Source organism: Macaca thibetana, chromosome 4 (assembly GCF_024542745.1).
Source record: "Macaca thibetana thibetana isolate TM-01 chromosome 4, ASM2454274v1, whole genome shotgun sequence".
Classification (NCBI taxonomy): domain Eukaryota; kingdom Metazoa; phylum Chordata; class Mammalia; order Primates; family Cercopithecidae; genus Macaca; species Macaca thibetana.
In genome coordinates, this window is record NC_065581.1 from 113,384,535 (window position 1) to 113,407,558 (window position 23,024).

General features: G+C 46.0%; 1 protein-coding gene across 4 annotated transcripts in view; it reads right to left on the bottom strand.

Annotated features, from left to right (window-relative positions):
• Positions 1-20,276, bottom strand: part of MTHFD1L (methylenetetrahydrofolate dehydrogenase (NADP+ dependent) 1 like) — a 232,082-nt gene extending 211,806 nt beyond the window's left edge. For 2 of the 4 annotated variants that reach the window (XM_050786246.1, XM_050786249.1), the window contains exons 1-6: positions 19,924-20,248; positions 10,572-10,656; positions 9,051-9,101; positions 8,909-8,962; positions 3,902-4,026; positions 1,071-1,171 (exon numbers count right to left, since the gene is read on the bottom strand). In XM_050786246.1, the coding sequence (XP_050642203.1) occupies positions 1,071-1,171; positions 3,902-4,026; positions 8,909-8,962; positions 9,051-9,101; positions 10,572-10,656; positions 19,924-20,141 (634 nt within the window). In that variant the 5' untranslated portion in view covers positions 20,142-20,248. Of the gene's footprint in view, positions 1-1,070; positions 1,172-3,901; positions 4,027-8,908; positions 8,963-9,050; positions 9,102-10,571; positions 10,657-19,183; positions 19,498-19,923 lie in introns of those variants that run through there. The other 2 variants (XM_050786245.1, XM_050786247.1) reach the window with 2 other exon arrangements.
• Positions 20,277-23,024: the final 2,748 nt, after the last annotated feature.

Sequence of the window (23,024 nt, forward strand, 5' to 3'; positions counted from 1 at the left end):
AGCTAGTCTCAAACTCCTGGGCTCAAGCAGTCCTCCCACCTTGGTTCCACAAAGCACTGGGATTACAGGTGTAAGCCACTGCACCTGCCCAGTTAGTTGAATCTTTATGTTCTCAGCTAGAAAGCCCTTAAATATATAAATACTTGGTAGTAATTTACTCATTAAATTTAACGATGAAGAAAGAGAAAATATTAATTTCTATTTCATTGACATAAAAATGCCAAGTCAAGGGGACAACAATGGAAAGTAAGTCCTGACTACTGAAAAGCAAGCTGCTCACCAATAAATCCCAACCTAGGTTCCCATGCCCTAAACTACATCTATTGGCTTCTTCATTTTTCTCTTTTTTTTTTTTTTTTTTTTTTTTTTTTTGTTTTTTTGAGGCAGGGTCTTGCTATGTCACCCAGGCTAGAGTGCATTGGTGCAAACATAGCTCACTGTAACCTCAAACTCCTGGGCTCAAGAGATCCTCCCACCTCAGCCTCCAGCATAGCTGGGACTACAGGTGCACATCACCATACCCAGCTAATTTTTAAATTTTTTATAGAGATAAGGTCTCACTATGTTTGTCCAGGCTGGTCTCAACCTGCCCTGAAGTGATCCTCTCACCTTGGCCTTGCCTAGCACTGAGATTATAGGCATGAGCCACTGTGCCTGGCCTCATTGAAGTCTTCAATGTAAATCTTATCTAAGCCTACACATTGACAGATTTAGTAAGCTGCAACTGGAAGCATATTTTACTGTGGTTATTTTGAACTGTTTCACGAGAGAAACTGAGCATGTTTAAAACAGGGCTAATCATTTATCTCAACTAATTTTTCTTTTAATTTATAAGATAGTCTTACTAGAAAAAGTTTCTAGGTATTCATCTGTATCTCCCAAAAGATGAGAAAAATAAAGTCAAAGTGAAATAGCACTTCTATGTTCAATTAGAATCTTCTAGAAACATCTTAAAAGGATATCAGAATAATAATTTAAAAAATTTAATTCTTCCCCAAACAAATCCTTATTTTAAAAAATGTAAATACCAATAAATAGAAAACAGCAGCATTTCTCAAGGAGCATCCTACCTGATTTTTCAAGAAGTTCAATTACAGCTTTGGCAACAGGTGAAACAAAACATTCATGGGCATCCCCTCGCACCAGCTTCCCCAGGTTTATGTCTGTTACTCTAAATCAGAAAATAAGGGAATAGGTTAGGTCAAAGTCCAGTCAAAAAAATCACTCACATGTAATGTACATATATTAACCCCAAATAACATTCAAGTCAATGTTTGATAGAATACATAAAAATGAATTAAAGACGGCCAGGCATGGTGGCTCACGCCTGTAACACCAGCACTTTGGGAGGCTGAGGCAGGTGGGTCACATGAGGTCAGGAGTTCGAGACTAGCCTGACCAACATGGCGAAACCTCGACTCTATTAAAAATACAAAAATTAGCTGGGCGTGATGGTACGTGCCTGTAATCCCAGCTACTAGGGGACTGAGGCAGGAGGATCACTTCAACCTGGGAGGCAGAGGTTGCAGTGAGCCGAGATCATGCCACTGCACTCCAGCCTGGGCAACAGAGCGAGGCTCCATCTCAAAAAAAAAAAACATAAAAAATGAATTAAAGAGAAAGCAGGCAATAAAGGTCATTCATTTTCTAAGGTAGTACCTTAGAAAACTTCACCCTGGCCCTGACCTTGGGTGTCCTGGTTCTGCCAATATACCAGGACACAGCCTAAGGCCATACAGGGCTTCACTTTACAACTCCAGGGAGCTCCTTTCAACGGACCCCAATGGACTAGCATCCCTAGAGTTACACAACAGCACGGTCCTGCAGTTCACCAAAACCCAGAACCAATCCTATAAATCTGGAGTGACCCAGTAAGACCTGGGATTGAGGCACAGGTCTGATTTCAACTTGATCTCAATATTTATCTCCTTGAGAAGTCGGGGTGGGAGGCGGTGGGAAAAATGAGAGACCACACATCTTCTGAAGGGTTCTGCGCCTTTCCCTATTCAAATGTAGGACAAAACATTCCACAACTATCTAGCCTAAACTGAGCACATCAATCCCAGTTAGTAACAGAATGGAGACATTTAGAACCATTTTCATAGTTGTCTCCTTTTACTCTCTGTTGTTGTTGTTTGTTTGGTTGGTTGTTTCCTGGCTGGGCCTCAGCATGAATTCCTCTCCTTTTATGAAAGACTTGAAACTATGTCCTGGGACCTTCAAGTTCTGAAAGTTTTCTCATTGATTAGGACTTCTTCTCCTTTTAAAGTTAGTCTACGACAGGACTGGAGATTGTTGTTGTTTTTTTTAAAAAAATATTTAATTGTTTACTTAAAAATAGAGACGAGGGGCCGGGCGCAGTGGCTCACACCTGTAATCCCAGCACTTTGGGAGGCTGAGGCGGGTGGATCATGAGGTCAGGAGATTGAGACCATTCTGGCTAACACGGTGAAACTCCATCTCTACTAAAAACACAAAAAATTAGCCAGGTGTGGTGGCGGGCACCTGTAGTCCCAGCTACTCGGGAGGCTGAGGCAGGAGAATGGCATGAACCTGGGAGGCGGAGCTTGCAGTGAGTCGAGATCGTGCCACTGCACTCCAGCCTGGGCGACAGAGCAAGGCTCTGACTCAAAAAAAAGAAAAATACAGACGAGGTCTCACTATGTTGCCCAGGCTGGTCTTGACCTCCTGAGATCAAGTGATCCTCCCGCCTTGGCCTCCCAAAGTACTAGGATTATAGGTATGAGCCACCCTGCCTGGCCAGGGCTGGAGGTGTTCGTGACACCTTTTCAGCCTGTGTTTGGGCCTACTCAAGTCACGATAAAAGGCTAGAATGGAAGATTGCTGGGTGTCTCAGGGAGGTGGCAGCCTCCCCATCCAGCCCCTGCAAGGTCTACTGGATCTGGAATCTAACTTTATAAATCTGCTTACAACCTATAACCATAAACACATTGTGTTCTTTTTGGCCAGAGTACAAAATACTTGCTATATTTCCATGGAGTAAAATGGGGTTTTTAATCCCCAGGAAGCATGCTTATCCCCCACTGGAAACGGCCGGTATCCTTTGTTCTATGAAGCTTATGTCACTCTATGACACGAATCACAGCCCAACATTACAGCACCCAATAGTTATGATGTTCCCCTCCAAATTTCAAATAAAACCTGTGTCATTAAGAAAAGTATTTATTTTGCTTTTCTCAACTGGCCTGGGACTAAGACAGAATATGGTACTGCTGGGGAATCCGGTTTCTAAGTTTTTTTCTCTGGTCTGGTAGAATTACCAAGGAAAAATCTATTAGAAGAGTAGAGCTGGCTAAAGATTGTATAAGTCAGACCGGAACTTATTAAATGAATCTGATAGCATAAGATTACATGGCACCGAAGCACTATAAAAGGGCTAATGTATTTTCCAAAATATATAACTTTAGCATGCAGAATTTTAAAAGCCTACAGATGGCCAGGCACAGTGGCTCACGCCTGTAATCCCAACATTTTGGGAGGCTGAGGCAGGTGGATCACGAGGTCAGGAGATTGAGACCATCCCGGCCAACATGGTGAACCCCATCTCAATAAAAATATAAAAATTAGCCAGGTGTGGTGGCGCATGCCTGTAATCCCAGCTACTCAGGAGGCTGAGGCAGGACAATCGCTTGAAACCCAGGAGGCGGAGTTTGTGGTGAGCCGAGATCACGCCACTGTGCTCTAGCCTGGGCAACAGAGTGAGACTCCGTCTCAAAAAAAAAAAAAAAAAAAATTTCCTATCCTGAAATATTTAAAAGAATTTTTTTCATCTAATTACTGAGAGTTAAAATAAATAGGAGAAATTTAGAAAAATAAAAGCAGGCACAACAGAAAAAGTGATTTAGCCATAAAGGTGGATTATTTGATTTTATTTTCTTACCCATCCACATCTTTTTCTGGTTTCAAGGCATTGAGGACTTTGTTGCTAAACAAGTTCTCAGAGATCTGAAGGGCAAGGCCATGTACTCTGGTATCTTCATTAATCTTTAAGATTTCATCTATAATCTAAAGAAAAACAAAAAACCAAAATAAAAATAGTTTTGTGAAAATGAGACACAACAAAGGAAGCTTTATATAAAAAGTGGATTCATGAAAATGCATCTGTTAAAGTTTGCTGTTGTTGTTTTGCTCCTTGTTGAAGACTTGGTGTAAAGCTCAAAAAAAAAAAATTAAAAGGGTTGGCTGAATTTTTTTAGTGACTTCTCTGCCTTTCTATGGCTCTACTCTGTGCCAGAAAAAGACAAAACAGAACAAAACCAAAGCTCAACAGCTATTAACGTTTACATAGACAAAGGATACTTCTCTGTCAACAAGCATACTTTAAGCCAACACACTGCCAGTTTTCATGAAGGATAGGAAACACGAATCTGAAGCCTTCCAACCTGGCCCAGCTAAGCTTGTGTGCTTCAAACACAATGTGTTCAACACAGGTCACTAATCATGACGTCCAAGTGGTCACAGAGGCCCTCGGGTTATCTGGACCTCAGTGACACATAAGAAGCCTTTCCAAAGGCTTGTGCTAGAAAAATTCTTAGCATGCACAGCTCCTTTTATGGGAAACACTAAAATAATTCACTATTTAGGAAAAAGACCAAGCTACATTTTGGGGAAACTAATGAATGTCTGGGTGTGTTTCTAAATAAGCAATGCTTTGTCCTCTCTGTCTATTTCATGCCAGGAGATAAGATCCTGATTCATCTCACTTAACAAAAATATTTGCTCATAAGTGAGAAGATACTTATCTTTGCCTATAGATCTCACTCAGAGGCTCTGAGGAAGGGTTGGTTTACCTTTTTTTTTTTCATTGCCTAGCAAAAATCACTACCTGTTCAGGGGCAGGGGAAACCATTTGAGGTACAAAATCAGAAAGAAAGCTTTGTTTCATTCATTTGGCATTCTTTCATTCATTCAACAAATGGTTTGAGCACCTACTCTGTATCAGTTCTAAGTAAAGGAAATACAGCTATAAACAAAACTGTCCTCATGGATCTTATACTCTAGTGGAGAAGGGAAGTTCCTCCCTTCCAAATTGTAATAATAATAATAAAATCACTGGAAAGAATAAAGGATATGCAGAAAAATAAAGGTTCAGTGGGGTAAAAGGCTAACAGAGTAATGGGTGGAGGGGTGGTCAGAGGCCACAATATCCAAGCAGAGACCAGAATGAAGGAATGAAGTGAGGAAACTATTGTCACCTGTGCCAAGCATTTGGTAGAAGCAACAAATGTCAATACAAATCTTAATTAATACATTGAGGTACTTATTCTTTTTCAATATAATACCATACAAATTCACTCTATTAGAATTTTCCCAAAGAAAAACAGGGAATAAATAATTCCTTGTCAAAAAATAAGTCAAGGTGAAGGTGCTAAGAACACACATTGTGGAAAGAGAGATTCTTCAATAAATAGCGCTGGGAAAACTGGATATACACACACAGAAGAATGAAACTAGGCCCTCATTGCTCACCTTCTACAAAAATCAACTTAAAATGAATTAAAGACTTAATATAAGGTCTCAAACAATAAAACTTCTAGAAGAAAACATAGAGGAAATGCTTCATGACATTGGTCTGGACAAGGTTTTTTTGAGATAGGACCTCAACAAAATAGGCAATGAAAGCAAAAATACACAACTGGGATTAAATCAAACTGAAAATATTCATGGGAAAAGATGTGAACAGCCATCTCCCAAAGGACATACAAATGGCCTGCAGGTATATGACAAAACACTCAACACCACCAATTATCAGGGAAACGCAAATCAAAACCACAATGAGATATCAAGCTAGAATGGCTATTATCAAAAATCACAACAACAAATGCTGGCGAGGATATGTGGAAAGGGGAGCCCTTATACACTGTTGGTGGGAATGCAGATTAATACAGCCATTAGAGAAAATCGTATGAAGATTCCTCACAAAATTTAAAAAAAACTACCATATGACCCAGCCATTCCCACCTCTAGGTATATATGCACGGGAACTGAAACGACTATGCTGAGAAGCCGTCTGCATTCCCGTGTTTATTACAGCACTATTCACAGTAACCAAGAGATGGAACCAATCCAAGTACCCATTAATGGAAGACAAAGAAAGTGTGGTTTGTATACACAATGGAATATCATTCAACCATAAAAAGGAACGAAATCCTGTCATTTGTGGCAACATGAATGAACCTGGAGGACATAACATGAAATGAAATAAGCCAGGTGCAGAAAGGCAAATACCATAGGCTGTCACTTGCATGTGTAATCTAGGAAAGTTGATCTCATAGAAATAGAGAACAGAATGGAGGTTACCAGAGGCTGGAGAGGGATGGAGAAGGGGAAATGGGGAGAGGTTGGTCAATCAGTAGGTACAAAGTTACACTTAGATAGGAGGAATAAATTCTAGTGTTCTATTACATAGTAGGGTGACTATAGCTAATGACAATGTATTGTATATTTTAAGACAGCTAGAAAAGATCTTGAAAGCTATCACCACAAGGAAATGATAAAGGTTCTAGGTGATGAATGTAACTAACCTGATTTAATCATTATACAACATACCCAAGTACTGAAACATCACATGTACCCCTCACGCATGCACAATTATTATGTGTCAATTATAAACAACAACAATGAAAATCAAGGGCTATCAATACCAGTGGCAAGGCCAGATGAGGTGGCTCATGCCTGTAATCCCAGCGCTTTGGGAGGCCAGGGAGGGCAGATCACCTGAGGTCAGCAGCTCAAGAACAGCCTGGCCAACATAGTAAAACTCCGTCTCCACAAAAATGCAAAAATTAGCCAGGCATAATGGCAGGTGCCTGTAATCCCAGCTACTTTGGGAGGCTGAACGGGGAGGAGAATCACTTGAACATGGGGGGTGGAAGTTGCAGTGAGCGGAGATCGCGCCATTGTACTCCAGCCTGGGTGACAGACTGAGACTCCGTCTCAAAACAAACAACAAACAACAACAAAACAAACCAGTGGCAAAACAACCTAAAGAAAAGCAAATTGCAGCTTGGCGCGGCGGCTCACGCCTGTAATCCCAGCACTTTGGGAGGCAGAGGCAGGCCATCACCTGAGGTCAGGAGTTCAAGACAGCCTGGTCAACATGGGGAAACCCCGTCTCTACTAAAAATACAAAAAAGTAGCCAGGCATGGTGGCAGGTGCCTGTAATCCCAGCTACTTGGGAGGCTAAGGCAGGAGAATGACTTGAACCTGAGAGGTAGAGGTTGCAGCGAGCCAAGATTACACCACTGTACTCCAGCCTGACAGCGAGACTCCATCTCAAAAAAAAAAAAAGAAAGAAAAGCAAATTCCACTGCAGACAGTGGGTATCCTGCAAGTGAACAACAACCTCCTTTGCATGCTGTCACTGCTGGTATCACAGGTATTTGTTACATATTTAACACTTCATATTTGTACCATGCTCCAATGGCAAGTGTGGCAAACACTTATCGCCCAATATACAGTTTCCTTTCTCAGTAATAAACTCTTGATTTTTAGCTTGCTAATAAATGATCTAAGGCTTCCTGGTATAAAAACTACACTTCCCAGGCTCCCTTGCAGTTGGTCAGGCAACTAGGTAGAGTACAACTGAATGGATGTAGAACTGCGACTTTCAGGAAATGTCTTTAAAGACAGCAGGGGCCTGTCTTTGTCCTTCCTTTTTCTTGTTGGTGACAGTGAAATTTACCTGAGCCCTGTGATCCTAGAAAAGAGGGAAGTTTAACAAATCCCCTCACCCTCTGTGTACTGCAAAGAACTGCCCTTCCCCATAGGACTCAGATGCCCCCTTGTTTACACAGTACAAGGTCAGATACAAACTCTACAAATTCCCATTCTTTGTCTCACAAATGACTAGCAGACCTGCTGGGCCTCACTGATCAATCAGAACAAAGTGCTTGTTAACTAAACCACAAAGGTGGCAAAGCAGACGGACGGGAGCCCAAGCTCCTACGACTTGGTGATGTCATCAACCAGGGACTGCCTACTTCCAAACTTTATTCATGTCCCGGAAAAATACACTTCCAGGCTGGGCACAGTAGCTCACACCTGTAATCCCAATACTTTGGGAGGCCGAGGCAGGTGGATCACCTGAGGTCAGGAGTTCAAGACCAGCCTGGCCAAAATGGTAAAACCCCGTCTCTACTAAAAATACAAAAATTAGCCGGGCGCAGTGGCTCACACCTGTAATCCCAACATTTTGGGAGGCCGAGGCGGGTGGATCACCTGAGGTCAGGAGTTCAAGACCAGCCTGGCCAAAATGGTGAAACCCCGTCTCTACTAAAAATACAAAAATTAGCCGGGCGTGGTGGCACGCACCTGTAATCCCAGCTACTTAGGGGGCTGAGGCAGGAGAATCGCTTGAACCTGGGAGGCGGAGGTTGTAGTGAGCCGAGATGGCACCATGGCGCTCCAGCCTAGGCAACAAGAGTGAAACTCCATTTCAAAAAAAAAAAAAAGAAAAAGAGAGCGAGAGAAATAAACTTGTATGTTATTTAAGATGCCATTATTTGAGGTTTTCTATCACATGAAGCCAATAGGAAGAAAAGCTAACCACAGAAGGGCTGGGCCCTGGCACAGGGATCTGTGGCCCGAGGCCTCGTTTCCTTGCCTCAGCCTGACAATTTCCACTAGATGACGCTGCCACAGCAGCTGAAGAAACACAACTGAACTCAACAAGTCGCAGCTCAAGTCTTCGGTAGAAACATACAAATGACAAGGAACAAGGATATCATGAAGCATTTACCCTAGAGAAAAAAAGTGAACTCTTCCCTCTAATTCAGCCACAAGCAAAGGTTAGATCTGTCCCAGCTACCACTAAGAGATGCCAATGGGCCTATCAAGTCTTAAGAGGAAAGAAGCAGCAAGAGTTTAGAGCTCTGCCATTCTTACCTCGGCTTCACTGCTATCTGGAGGGAGGCAAATGTGAGCGATGTTCAGACCAGTCTGAAAAAGGAACACAAGGTTATTCGTCACTATAAAAGAATGTATTGTTAAAAGTTATAATGAGTTTTTAAAAAGCAACAGTCCTCACCTCCTCAGCCAAATTCTGGTTGATTTCCTGCATCAAGTTGTCGTCACCTGCCTTAGGAGAGTAAAAACAACATAACAACATAAAAATAGCTTGAAAAGGCACAAAAGATAATCCAGAGATGAATTTTGTGATTACAGATGATCTAATTACAAAGATAATAAGGAAAGTGCAGAAAAACAATCTTGCTGCTTATAAAAAGGGACTCGTGGCCAGTATTTAACAGAGTAATTCTTCAGGCCTTCAAATTATATCACTTTTTTAAGGAAAATAATATCCCTCCTGTTAGAAGACATACATAGTCACATAGCCAGCTTCCCTCTCTAAAAATGAGGATGCTGACTGGGCACAGTGGCTCATGTCTGTAATCCCAGCACTTTGGGAGGCTGAGGCTGTGGATTGCTTGAGCCCAGGAGTTCGAGACCAGCCTGGGCAACATGCTGAAACCCCATCTCTACAAAAAATACAAAAATTAGCCGGGTGTGATGGTGCATGCCTGCAGTCCTAGCTACTCAGGAGGCTGAGGTGGGAGGATTGCTTAAGCCCAGGAGGTCAAGGCTGTGGTGAGCCAAGATTATGCCACTGCACTCTAGCCCAGGCAACAGAGCAAGACCCCATCACAAAAAGAAGCCAAAAAATGGGAACACCAAAGGTAGGAGTTGAAATGGTTTGCCTTTGGATGGAAAGGCAGGGAGTCAGCAGATTCCCAGGAGGCCCGAGTCCTAATCTAATTTTCTTTCCATTGTTCTAACTTGCCTTTCTTTGTAATGAGATGTGGATACAGATCCCAGAGAATGTAAGTAACTTGAGCACAGCTCTGTCATCCTGAAATACGCAGCACGGCAGCACGATGGAACCAGAGGCTGCTATTTTGATACCCTAAGTGCGTGCCAAGCCCCGCGGTAGCAGCCCAACTGTCGGGCTGTGTTTGCTTCCAGGCTTGGCTCACCTCGTTATTTCTCGGCACCTGCCATCACACAAGTGTGCCAATCAGGATGGCAACTGGGGCCAACTGTGGCTCAGAACCAGGGACTGCAGCCAAAAGAAGTATGTGGAATGCAAAGTCCTTTTGACAGGGTAATGACTTTTGTCCCATTAAGTTTACGGCAGGTTTTAAAAGATAGAGTAAAAAGATTACCAAATACTCATGTTTCATCTAGCATCTGCCTCCACTGAAACAAAGTGGGACTTTTTCCCCCAGCACCTTCAAATCACATTTGGTAAGCATTTGTGAGCACACATGGACCACGATATATCCTGTGTAATGCAATGCATGTAAGTACCTATCTCCTAGACCTCTGAAAGCTACTCATATCTCAGAGAGGAAAGTCACACAAGAAGACACTCTGAAGCAGAGCAGTACTTCACCCACGACCCCAAAGAAGCAAAAGACCAAAGAAAACAGCATTGCCAACTGAGCCCTCTCCTCTTTGGCAAGAAATGCAGGTGTTCTTTTGCATACAATCATTTTCTAAATTGAAAAGCATCCTAAAATAGTAGGACTGAACTTTGTTCTCAGCTTACCTGGATAATTGCAAGAACCGGCTTGAAGGCAGGGTTTTTTTCTTGCAATAAACTTAGAACTTCTTTTGAATTCTGAATGACTTCTCTACATTGAGAAAGAAAAACAACATTGTGATTTCTTGGTTAATGAGTAGAAAGGACTGACACGACACAGTTTCTCAGAAAGTTCGTTCCTGCAAGTGAAAATAACTAGACCACAGAAGGACACACTCCAAGTGTACAGTATGGAGTGGGCAGGCAGCATAACAATGAAATCAAGACACTAACTCAAGGTAAAATGTGGCAATCCAGTTTTTAAACTATGCAGAGGGAAACAAACCAGATGTTTACAATAATTTTCTAGGGGTGAATTTTTCTCTTGTATTTTAAAAGTTTACTATAATAAAAACTTTGGGTTTCTACTTTAAATAATCCCTCTCCTCCACCATACTCCGCTGCCATCCTCCCAAAACCCTGAGTGTGGGTCCATGGGGAAAGCAAATAAAGTGGGAAGAGGGAAGTGAAGACAGGGTAGATTAGCGGGGTGAAGACAGGGGGCTTGCTGTTGGAAAAAAAGTGTGGAGCCAGGATAAGATCCAGGTCCTGGAATTTAAAGAAGGAATTAGGTAAGGAAGGAAATGAAGGAGAGGAAAGTTCCAGAAACACTTAAGATCCACTTTGGTAACACTATTAAAGCCTCCTAGGGGGAGAGAGAGAGAGAGAGCGCTTCTCAGTCCTCTGAGAATCCACAACATAGTCTGCACCTGTATCTCCCAAATGCCCAGCAGCAGCCACCTTCACCTCCCACCTCTGAGGAAGGTGCCAGCCTGGGGTGAGCAGGCCTAGGTAAAAGTGATAGAAGGCCTGGCATGATGGCATGCACCTGTAGTCCCAGGACTTTGAGAGGCCAAGGCGGGAAGACTGCTTGAGGCCAGGAGTTTGAGACCAGCCTGGGTAACATAACAAGATCCCATCTCTATAAAAAATTTAGCTGGGCGTGGTGGCACATGCCTGTGGTCCCAGATACTTGGGAGGCTGAAGCTGGAGGATTGCTTGAGCCCATGAGTTTGAGGCTATAGTAAGCTATGACTGTACCACTGCAGTCCAGCCTGGGTGGCAGAGCAAGACTCAATTTCTTCTTTAAAAAAAAAAACAAAAACAAAAACAAAAAAAAAAAAACAGGGCCAGGTGCAGTGGCTTACGCCTGTAATCCCAGCACTTTAGGAGGCCAAGGCGGGCAGACACAAGGTCAGGAGTTCGAGACCACCCTGGCCAATATGGGGAAATCCCATCTTATCAGAAATACAAAACTTAGCTGGGCGTGGTGGCAGGCACCTGTAATCCCAGCTACTCGAGAGGCTGAGGCAGCAGAATCGCTTGAACCTGGCAGGCAGAAGTTGTAGTGAGCCGAGATCATGCCACTGCACTCCAGCCTGGGCAACAGAGCAAGACTCCATCTCAAAAAAAAAAAAAAGAAAGAAAGTGTTAGGAGCTCAGCTCTTTCTGGAATCTTCTGGGATGAGCGATTGCAGAGGTTAACTTCACCACCACCCTGTGATATGTTCTCAGCAGCACATGAGCACTGGGAGCTGGCTTTTTCCCCTCTCACAATAGACCAAAGGTGCAGCCACAGCAGCCCCCAGGCTTCAGTGCTAAGACCACCCTTACATTTTGTTTTCAGTCTCCGACAGGGTCTTCCACCGCACCTAACAGAAATGCAGGGCGAAGAAGTTCCAGGCAATGCCATCAACAGTACATTGCCAAGAGCAGAAAGGCATTGGGAAGCTTCCCCCAGTTTTCAGAGACACAGCTGACAAATGGAACCGGAGGCACTGCAGTTCCCAGACGGGGCTTTAGAGGAGAGGGCTGCTCAGACTCACAACCAGGACCAGCCTTTCTACTGCCAGCTGGGTTGGAACAGATGGACTGGGTGCAGGCAACTGTCTATAACCTGGGAACATTTCAGTTAGTTTTGTTTGGAAACACTTGGGATAAAGCTACTTCATTCCCAGGGAATTAATTGTATTATTGTGCTGAATACATGTGACCATATGGGAAAGTTTACAAAGCACCTTATAAATAAGCACTAAAATCCATCCATCCAATAATGGGTTACTGAGGCCCATATGCCATGCTCTTCCCAGCCTGTTGTGACTGTTAATTTGGCTACGCCAGGTTCTTATTTTTGTCTGGGTCCAGGAAAGCACTGGAGTGTGGGTCCCAAGCGGCTCATGGTATAAGGATCACCGGAGAGTTTGGTAAAAATAAAGGTTCCAGGCCAGGTGCAGCGGCTCACACCTATAATCCCAGCACTTTGGGAGGTCAAGGTGAATGGATTGCTTGAGGTCAGGAGTTCAAGACCATCCTGGCCAACATGGTGAAACCCTGTCTCTAGTAAAAATACAAAAATTAGCCAGCCATGGTGGTGCACGCCTGTAATCCCAGCTACTCAGGAGGCTGAGGCAGGAGAATCACTTGAAGCCGGGAGGTGGAGGCTGCCGTGAGCCAAGATGGCGCCACTGCACTCTAGCTGGGTGACAGAGCGAGACTCTGTCTCAAAAAAAATAATGGTTCCGGTGTTTCACCCCAGAAAGATTGATTCAACGTGTGTCAGTGGAGCCCAGAAATGCGCATTTTTAATAGAGTTCAGGTAGTTCTGAGACACCAAGTGGAAATACAACCCAGGACTGGTACTGGGCATTTCGTTTACTAGCGTGGGCAATAGTTTCTAAGAGCCTCAGTTTCCTCATCTGCAAAACAGGCATACTACAATGGCTCTTTCCCTTTTTTCTTATAAATGTACATGTTTGTTTTTTTCTGTGCCCCAAAGCTACCCTTGAACACTAAAAACATTCATACTAACAGCAATAATTTTCTCAGAAACATTCATAGTCTTGATCCATTCATAGTTGACGAAAGGAACACTTCTTTTTATATTTCTGAGACAGTTTTACTCTGTCGCCAGGCTGGAGTGCAGTGGTGCGACCTTAGCTCACTGCAACCTCTGCCTCCCAGGTTCAAGCAATTCTCCTGCCTCAGTCTCCCGAGTAGCTGGGACTACAGGCACACGCCACCATGTATTTTTAGTAGAGACAGGATTTCAACATGTTGGCCAGGGTGGTCTCGATCTCTTGACCTTGTGATCCACCCACCTTAGCCTCCCAAAGTGCTGGAATTACGGCGGTGAGTCATCTCACCGGGCTGAAAGGAACACTTCTATAGGTAAGTTGGCAATCATCAAAAAGTAATTAGACTTTTAAAATAGTTGGGGGTGGGGGCTGGGTGCAGTGGCTCATGCCAGTAATCCTAGCACTTTGGGAGGCTGAGGTGAGAGGATCACTTGAGCTCAGGAGTTCAAGGCCAGCCTGGGCAAGAGAGCAAGACCTGGTCTCTACCAAAAAAAAAAAAAAAAAAAAAAAAAAAAGGCGTTGGGGGGTAGATGTGGATAGAAAAAAAAGTATAGGCATACATCATTTTTTGTGCTTCACTTTATTGCAATTTACAGATATTGTGTTTTTCTACAAATTGAAAGTTTGTGGCAACCTGTGTTTTAAGTCTACGGGAGTCATTTTTCCAATGGCATCTGCTCACTTTGTTCACATTTTGATAATTCTTGCTTTCAAACTTTTTCATTTTTAGTATGTTTGTTACGGTGATGTGTGACTGACGATCTTTGATGTTACTATTGTAATTGTGTTGGCTGAAACGTGGCCATGATGGTTCATGATAGTGTGTGTTCTGACTGCTTCACTGGACTGGCTGTTTCCCCTTCTCTCTTCCTCTCCTCTGGCCTCCCTATTCTCTGAGAAACAGTATTGGAATTAGGACAATTAGTAACTACAATGGCCTCTAAGTGTTCAAGTGAAGAGTCGCAGGTCTCTCACTTTAAATAAAAACCTAGAAATAATTAAACTTAGTGAGGAGGGCGTGTTGAAAACCAAGACAGGTCAAAAGCTAGGCCTCTTGTGCCAAACAGTTAGCCAAGCTGTGAATGCGAAAGAAAAGCTATTGAAAAAATTTAAAACTGCTACTCCCGCGGACACACAAATGATAAGAAAACAGCCTTATTAGGCCGGGCGCAGTGGCTCACGCCTGTAATCCCAGCACTTTGGGAGGCCGAGGCGGGCGGATCACAAGGTCAGGAGATTGAGACCACGGTGAAACACCGTCTCTACTAAAACTACAAAAAATTAGCCGGGCGCGGTAGTGGGCGCCTGTAGTCCCAGCTACTCAGGAGGCTGAGGCAGGAGAATGGCGTGAATCCGGGAGGCGGAGCTTGCAGTGAGCCGCGATCGTGCCACTGCACTCCAGCCTGGGGGACACAGCGAGACTCCGTCTCAAAAAAAAAAAAAAAAAAAAAAAAAAAAAGAAACTGCCACAGCCATCCTAACCTTTAGCAACCACCCTGATCAGTCAATAACCATCAATATCTAGGCACAATCCTCCACCAGCTCACTGGCATATCTTGGCAATAAAGTATTTTTGAATTCAGGTATATATCTGTACGTTTTTTTGTTTGCTTGTTTTTTTTTGAGACAGAGTCTCGCTCTGTTGCCCAGGCTGGAGTGCAGTGGTGAGCCTCCCCATAACCTCTGCCTCCCTACAACCTCCACTTCCTGGGTTCAAGTGATTCTCCTGCCTCAGCCTCCCAAGTAGCTGAGACTACAGGCGCACACCACCATGCCCGGCTAATTTTTGTGTTTCTAGTAGAGATGGGGTTTCACTATGCTAGCCAGACTGGTCTCGAACTCTTGACCTAGTCGTCTGCCCACTTCAGCCTCCCAAAGTGCTGGTATTCCAGTCATGAGCCACAGCGCCCGGACTTATCTATGGGTTTTTTTTAGACAAAATGCTATTGCATACTTAATAGGCTACAGTATTGTCTAAACATAGTTTTTGTATGCACTGGGAAACTACAAAATTTGTATGACTCGTTTTACTGCGATATTCCCCTTATTGCAGTGGTCTGCAACTGAAGCCACAATATCTTAGGTGTGCCTGTACAGGTGTGTAAAGGAGTTCAATGCTATTACCACCCAAGCGAATAAAACAAAATAGGTTCATGCTCACCACAACTTGTTATATGTGTAATGTTTCATTCTTTGGGGTTACTCATTCCTACAGTGACAAACAAAGCTAGAAAGAAAAAGGAGTAATTAGGCTCAATAAATCCAAAAAGTAGCATAAATGTTTCTAATCAGAGATTTTCGTGTCCCTGGGGGAGAAAAATGGCCTTGTGAGCTTCCACTTTGAGGACAGTGGGAAGGAATGTGAGCGCTCTAGCTAGGCTGCCATGTGTAGCTAAAACTCGGAACTAAGCCATCAGCAGCAGCTTTGTTATTTTCACCATTACTGTGACTATTATACGGAATGTATTGTTACTGGCCAGGGGTAGTGGCTCATGCCCGTAATCCCAAGACTTTGGGAGGCCAAGGTGGGTGGATCACTTGAGGTCAGGAGTTCGAGACTAGCCTGGCCAACATGGTGAAACCCTGCTCTACTAAAAATACAAAAATTAGCTGGGTGTGGAGGCTGAGGGATTATAGTCATCTAGTCTCATCACCAGGAACAACAGGTCACTATGCTTCTGAGGGAGCTCATTCTTTAACTTTTCTGACCTAATACGCTTCGGCTCCTGGATCTCTATTCCAGGTGACTTCTAGCTGACTCACGCCCCCACCCACTTTGCTCCAATCCTCAGGGAATCAATTCAGGGCTAGAGAGTTTTAGTAAACCATGCACATAACTCAACTGAAAGGTACAACATAGCCAGGCGCGGTGGCTCATGCCTGTAATCTGTGCACTTTGGGAGGCTGAGGCAGAATGATCACTTGAACCCAGGAGTTTGAGACCAGCCTAGCCAACATAGTGAGACCTCATCTCTACAAAAAAAAAATTGCAGCCATAAAAAAGGATGAGTTCATGTCCTCTGCAGGGACATGGAAGAAGCTGGAAACCATCATCCTCAGCAAACTAACACAGGAACAGAAAACCAAACACCACACGTTCTCACTCATAAGTGGGAGTTGAACAACGAGAACACATGGACATAGGGAGGGGAACATCACACAGCGGGGCCTGTCAGAGGGTGGGGGAAAGGGGAGGGAGAGCATTAGGAAAAATACCTAATGCATGCGGGGCTTAAAACCTAGATGACAGGTTGATGGGTGCAGCAAACCACCATGGCACATGTATACCTATGTAACAAACCTGCACGTTCTGCACATGTATCCCAGGACTTAAAGTAAAATAAAAATTTTTTAAAAAGTTATGTTTACCCTATACTGTCATCTATTAAGTGTGCGATAGCATTATCTAAAAAATGTACATACCTTAATTAAAAATAATTGCAAAAATAAAAAATAAAAAGGTCTCACTCCATTGCCCAGGCTGGAGTGCAGTAGTGCAAACTTCACTCACTGCAGCCTTAACCTCCTGGGCTCAAGTGATCCTCCTGCCTCAGCCTTCTGAGTAGCTGAGACTACAGGCATGCACCATGCCCAGTTAATTTTTCAAAATTTTTTGTAGAGATGGGTGTCTCACTATGTTGCCCAGACTGGTCTTTAACTCCTGGGAATGCACGTGTTCTCTCACATAATTGTTTCCATAACTCTCAAAGTGCTGGGATTACAGGCATGAACCATGGAGCCTGTCCTAAATTTGTCTTTTCTCTTGTTATAAATGTACCTACTAATAATTTTGATTTTGCTTCTAGGCTCACTAAACCTAAAATACTTACTATCTGGCCCATTATATAAAAAGTCTGTGGACCGCCGGCTTAGTGAATTGTAAAAATATTGCTGGGCGCGGTGACTCACACCTGTAATCCCAGCACTTTGGGAGGACGAGGCAGGCGGATCACGCGGTTAGGAGTTTGAGACCAGCCTGGCCAACATGATGAAACCCCGTCTCTACTAAAAATACAAAAATTAGCCAGCCATGGTGGTGTGAGCCTGTAATCCCAGCTACTCAGGAGGCTGAGGCAGAAGAATCGCTTGAACCCAGGAGGCGGAGCTTGCTGTGAGCCGTGATTGTGCCACTGCCTTCCAGCCTGGGCGACAAAGTGAGATTCCATCTCAAAAAAAAGTAATAGCCACCATTTCTTGAGGAACTTGTCTTGTATGTGACAGTCCTAGGCTATGTATTTTGCACGTGTTCTCTCACATAATTGTTTCCATAACCCCTTGAGGTAGGTACTGTTACTCCTCCCATTTTCCTGAAGGAATTGAGTTTGGGGAACCCAGTGCAGGCCCTAAAGCCCGCTACTAACCTCTCTACTCATCTCTAAGGCAGTCATGGCTTTAAACCTAAAAGTATGCATAAATAGGCCAGGCATGGTGGGTCATGCCTGTAATCCCAACACTTTTGGAGGCCGAGGCAGTCGGATCACCTGAGGTCAGGAGTTTGAGACCAGCCTGGCCACCATGGTGAGACATCCTGTCTCTACTCAAAATACAAAAATTAGCCAGGCGTGCTGGCGCGCTCCTGTAACCCCAGCTACTCGGGAGGCTGAGGCAGGAGAATCCCTTGAACCTGGGAGGTGGAGGTTGCGGTGAGCCAAGATCGTGCCATTGTACTCCAGCCTGGGTGACAGAGCAAGACTCCGTCTCAAAAAAAAAAAAAATACGTATGAATAAAACCCACAGATGACCCCACATCTTGATGCATTTCTTCTGTAACCATTTCACAAATGCCTATTACATGCTGGGCACTCTCTCCAGGACCTAGGACCAAAGAGACAGCTGTCTTTCACGAAGCTCATATTCCAGGTGGGTGAGACAGACAAGAAATGAGCAAACAAGGAAGTTTCAGGTAATAATCAGTGTTACCTAGAAAATAAAACAGCATGACGGGAGGGGGTGTTTTTTGCCGCCTATCCTGGCCTCAGACTAACTGGTAAGACGAGTCTCAGCAACGTGCAGGTTAAAACCTAATGACCTGGCGTGTAATTAATCCCAGCGCTTTGGGGGCGGGGACGATGACTTGAGCCCAGGAATTCCAGACCAGCCTTGGAAACAGAGTGAGACCCTGTCTCTACAAAAATAAAATAAAATTATCCGGGCACGGGAGCGCACACCTGTGGTCCCAGCTACTCTGTGGCTAAGGTGGGAGGATCGCTTGAGCCCAGGAGGCGGAGGCTGCCCACTGAACTCCAGCCTGAGCAACAGAGGGAGACTCCATTTCTAAAACAAAAAGAAAAAGAAGACAGAGAACAGGGCAAACTAAATGAATGCCCCCTTAAAATCAACCGCCACATAATAAAGAGCCTAGGAAACGTATTTTACTACTGAGGCAGGGAAGAAGGGAAGTGGGGAGGAAAATGGGAGAGCAGAGGGAGGAAGGAAAGACAGAGAGAAAGGCAAGCAGGCAATGACCTTAAGAAAGAAGGCTAGAGGGAAAGGGAAGAGGATGTGAATGGAGGAGGTGGGCCGCTTGCTGGGGAAACCGCATCCTGGAATTCGTTCCTAATCCCAGTTCGGAGGGAGGCGGAAGGGGCTTTCTCGCCACCTCCAGGTTGTCCCGAGGGGCTCGCCCTGCAAGGCCCGAGACCTGGGCGCCCCTCTCGGCGAGGGCGGGGAAGGCTGGGGCCCAGGGGCTGGGACCGGGACGGGAAAGGCCCGGTCCAGGGCTACCAGTTCGCTCTGGGTCCGCAGAGAACTCTGCAAGCTCAGCTGCGCGGCGACTCCGTGCGCGCTGCGAGGCGGAGCTGGAAACCAGCGCTGAGACCTCTCCGACTACCCCAGCGGCTGCCCCGAAGGCCCGGCTCCACCTTTGCCGTTCCGGGAAAAGCGGACGTCAGCCACAGACCCCAGCCCAGCAGGAGGGGCGGCGCGCGGGGAGGGGCGGCACGCGGGGAGGGGCGCACAACACCAGGGAGGTTCGCGCGGGCGGCGCTGGGCCCGAGCCCGCCTCTCCCGAGCTCCGCATGCCCGCCACGAACCCCAGGCCAGCCGGCGCGCGGAGCCGCAGCCCCGCCCTCCGTCTCCTTCTCGCCCCCTCCCCCGGTTTCCGCCCCAGCCGCACCGCCCCTTTACCGTCTGGGTCGCGCCCGGCGCCATTGCATCAGAGCCTGCGGCCGGCTGCGCACGTGGAGTCGGGCGTGCGGTCCATGCCGCTCGGCGTCCATCGGGGATGCCCATGCCCGCCTGCGCCGCGGGCCGCGTCGGATCCTGGATCCCCGGTTCTCCGCCAGCGCGCCCGGCCGCCGTCCCCAAGCCCGCATTTCCCGACACACCGCCCGGCGCCCCTAACGAGTTGGCACCAAACACTCGCAGCCCAGCGCCCCGATCCCCACGGCGGCCCCGGGCGCTCCGCCCCTGGGTCGGGGCCGCAGCCGCTGGAGACTGAGCCAGGGGCCAGACCCGACACTCACCTGACGATCGAGTCCCGCGCCGCGGGCGTTCGGCCGCCGGGGCTGCGGCTGCTCCGGGCCTGGCCATCCAGCAGCCGCCGCTGTCCGAGCAGGTCCTCCCGGCCACCGCTGCCGCCGCCGCTGCTGGCGCGACAGGGCACACGGAGGCGGAGCGGCGGGCCCGGGGGATGGGGCCGGCGGCGGAGCTGGCGCAGGACGAGCGGCAGGCGCGTGCCCATGGCGCGAGGCTGCGGGTCCTCAGGGGACACGGAGCTGCGGCTGCAGAGGGCGGCGAGGCGCGTGCCAGGCGAGCTGGCGGCGGCTGGAAGAACCTGGCGCTTCCTCCTCGTCCGCAGGGACCCCTAGGGGGCACTGCACCCGGCGGCCGTGACGTGCGGAGGGCGGGGGCCTGGGAGCCGCCGGACGGGATGTCACGGCTTGGGGCACTTTGGTTTGGTTGGCTGTACCAGACAGAGGGTGGGGTGCGGAATGGGGCTCAGACTCTGCCCTGAGACTTTGCCTCCCTCCCTTCAGCCTGAAAGGCCGAGGTGACTCTTGGTACTCAGTGCGGCAAGTTTAGACGGAAGGGCTTGGATTTACTGTACTGGAGGTAGCCTGAGGATAAGAGGCTTTGCAACCTTAGGTAGGGGCACTTAATCTCGGTGAGCTTGCGGGGCTTCGTTAGTGCTCTCTCTCGTCAGAGCACAGAGGTAACAATGCTCTTCTTAAAACCTTAAAAGGATTTTATAGTCCTGATTGGTTCTAGGGCCCCTCCAGGGGAACCACGTCCACAGATGCTCAAGTCCTTGGTGAAAAAAAAAAAAGAAAGTATTTGCATATCACCTATATTCCCTAGGTCCTCACCTAACATTGTGGAGGGGTTCTTGGAAATTGAAACTTTAAGCCAAATGACTGTAAGGAAACCAGTTTGACCACAAGCTAATTGATATGAGTGAAGTTCCTACAACATATCTGTGGTCACAAAATCGCCCCTAAACTTCTAAATAAAGACCGAAAGCCTTCTAATATTAAACATTGAAATAAGTGTGAGCCATGCATACATTTAAGAAAGGTTTTTGGCTCACACCTATAATCCCAGCACTTTGGGAGGCTGAGGTGGGCGGATCACTTGAGGCCAGGAGTTCAAGACCAGCTTGGCCAACATGGTGAAACCCCATCGCAACTAAAAATACAGAAAATTGGCTGGGTGTGGTGGCGCGTGCCTGTATTCCCAGCTACTTGGGAGGCTGAGGCAGGAGAATCGCTTGAACCCAGGAGACAGAGGTTGCAGTGAGCCAAGATCATGCCACTGTACTCTAGCCTGGGCGACAGAGCACAGCTCTGTCTCAAAGAAAAAAAAAAAAAGTTTTTCTTTTTAAAAAGCACTCCCTATCCCCCTGCTTAGAGAAAAATAAAGATTAATAAAAGTGAGATGATTTTTACCGGCTTATTCCAACTCAGGGCACCAGGCAGGGTAGGACACCATGCCTCACAGGGTGCGCTCACACACACCCACACTCACACTCGGACCATGTAGATGCAATTTCACCTGAAGTGCACTGCACGGCTTTGGGATGTGACAGGAGACCGGAAGACAGAGAGAAAAATCCACACAGACATGGACAAAACATGACAGTGGACCCAACCAGAAATCTATTTTTTTCCTCATCATTATAAGAAAACCACTGAGCAAAATGATGAAATGATGTTATTCCAGGACCTGCTGTACTTATAATACCTAATACAATGTAAATGCTATGTAAATAGATGTTACACTGTACTTTCTTATTTCTATGATTATTTTTAATTTTTCCAAATATGGTCAGTCCCAGGTTGATTGAGGATACAGAGGGCTGACCATAATTTCCAAGTAAAGTGGATATCAGATTGTAATTTTGTAATTCCCAAGTGAGGGTCAGATTGTTAACTTTATATTTTTACAGTCTTATAACTTTACATTCCTATAATTCCCAAATAAGGTGGGAATAAAACTAGTCCAAGTTACAGAGATTGGTTTTCCATTAGCCAAGCACCATACTAGGACAGCACTGGAAGGACCCCTCATCCAATCCTAACAAATGTAGGGAATTGAGAGCTATTGTCTTGATGTTCAACTTCTGGAAACTGGGGTCCAGAGAGGCCCATCTGTTTACTGGCAGAGCTGGGAGATTGAGGCTGCAATGAGCTGTGAGTGTGTCACCGCATTCCAGCCTGGGCAACAGAGTGAAACCCTGTCTCAAAAAAAAAAAAAAGCTTCCTGAAGAAGGCAAAAGAGGTGGCACCTGGACGCAAGACCTTAGCAGTTGAGCTAAGGGAAGGTCAATGTTGGAGATGAGCTAAGGGAAAGCCAATGTTGGAAAAGTGGGAATGTTGGAAATGAAGGAACCACATGAGCAAAAGTCTGGAGCATGATGAATTCGAGGTACTGAGAGCTGTTCAGTTGAGTGGGGAGGGCGGTGCATCCGGAATTGGTTCCTTCCGGTGGGTTCTTGGTCTTGCTGATTTCAACAATGAAATCAGTGACCCTCACGGTGAGTGTTATAGCTCCGAAAGATAGTGTGTCCAGAGTTTATTCCTTCAGATGTTCAGGTGTGTCCAGACTTTCTTCCTTCGGGTGGGTTCGTGGTTTCCCTGACTTAAGAAGTGAAGCTGCAGACCTTTGCAGTGAGTGTTACAGTTCTTAAAGATGGTGCCTCTGGAGTCTGTTCCTTCAGATGTTCAGATGTGTTGGAATTTCCTCCTTCTGGTGGGCTCGTGGTCTCGCTGGCTTCAGGAATGAAGCCACAGACCCTCGCTGTGAGTGTTACAGCTCATAAAGGAGTGTGAACCCAAAGAGTGAGCAGCAGCAAGATTTATTGTGAAGGGCAAAAGAACAAAGCTTCCACGGTATGAAAGGCAACCCAAGTAGGTTGCTGCTGCTGGCCCAGGTGGCCAGCTTTTATTCCCTTATTTGGCCCCACCCATGTCCCGCCAACGGTCCATTTTACAGAGCGCCGATTGGTCCATTTTACAGAGCGCTGATTGGTCCATTTTTACAGAGTGCTGATTGGTGCGTTTACAATCCTTTAACTAGACAGAAAAGTTCTCCAAGTACCCATGCACCCAGAAGCCAAGCTGGCTTC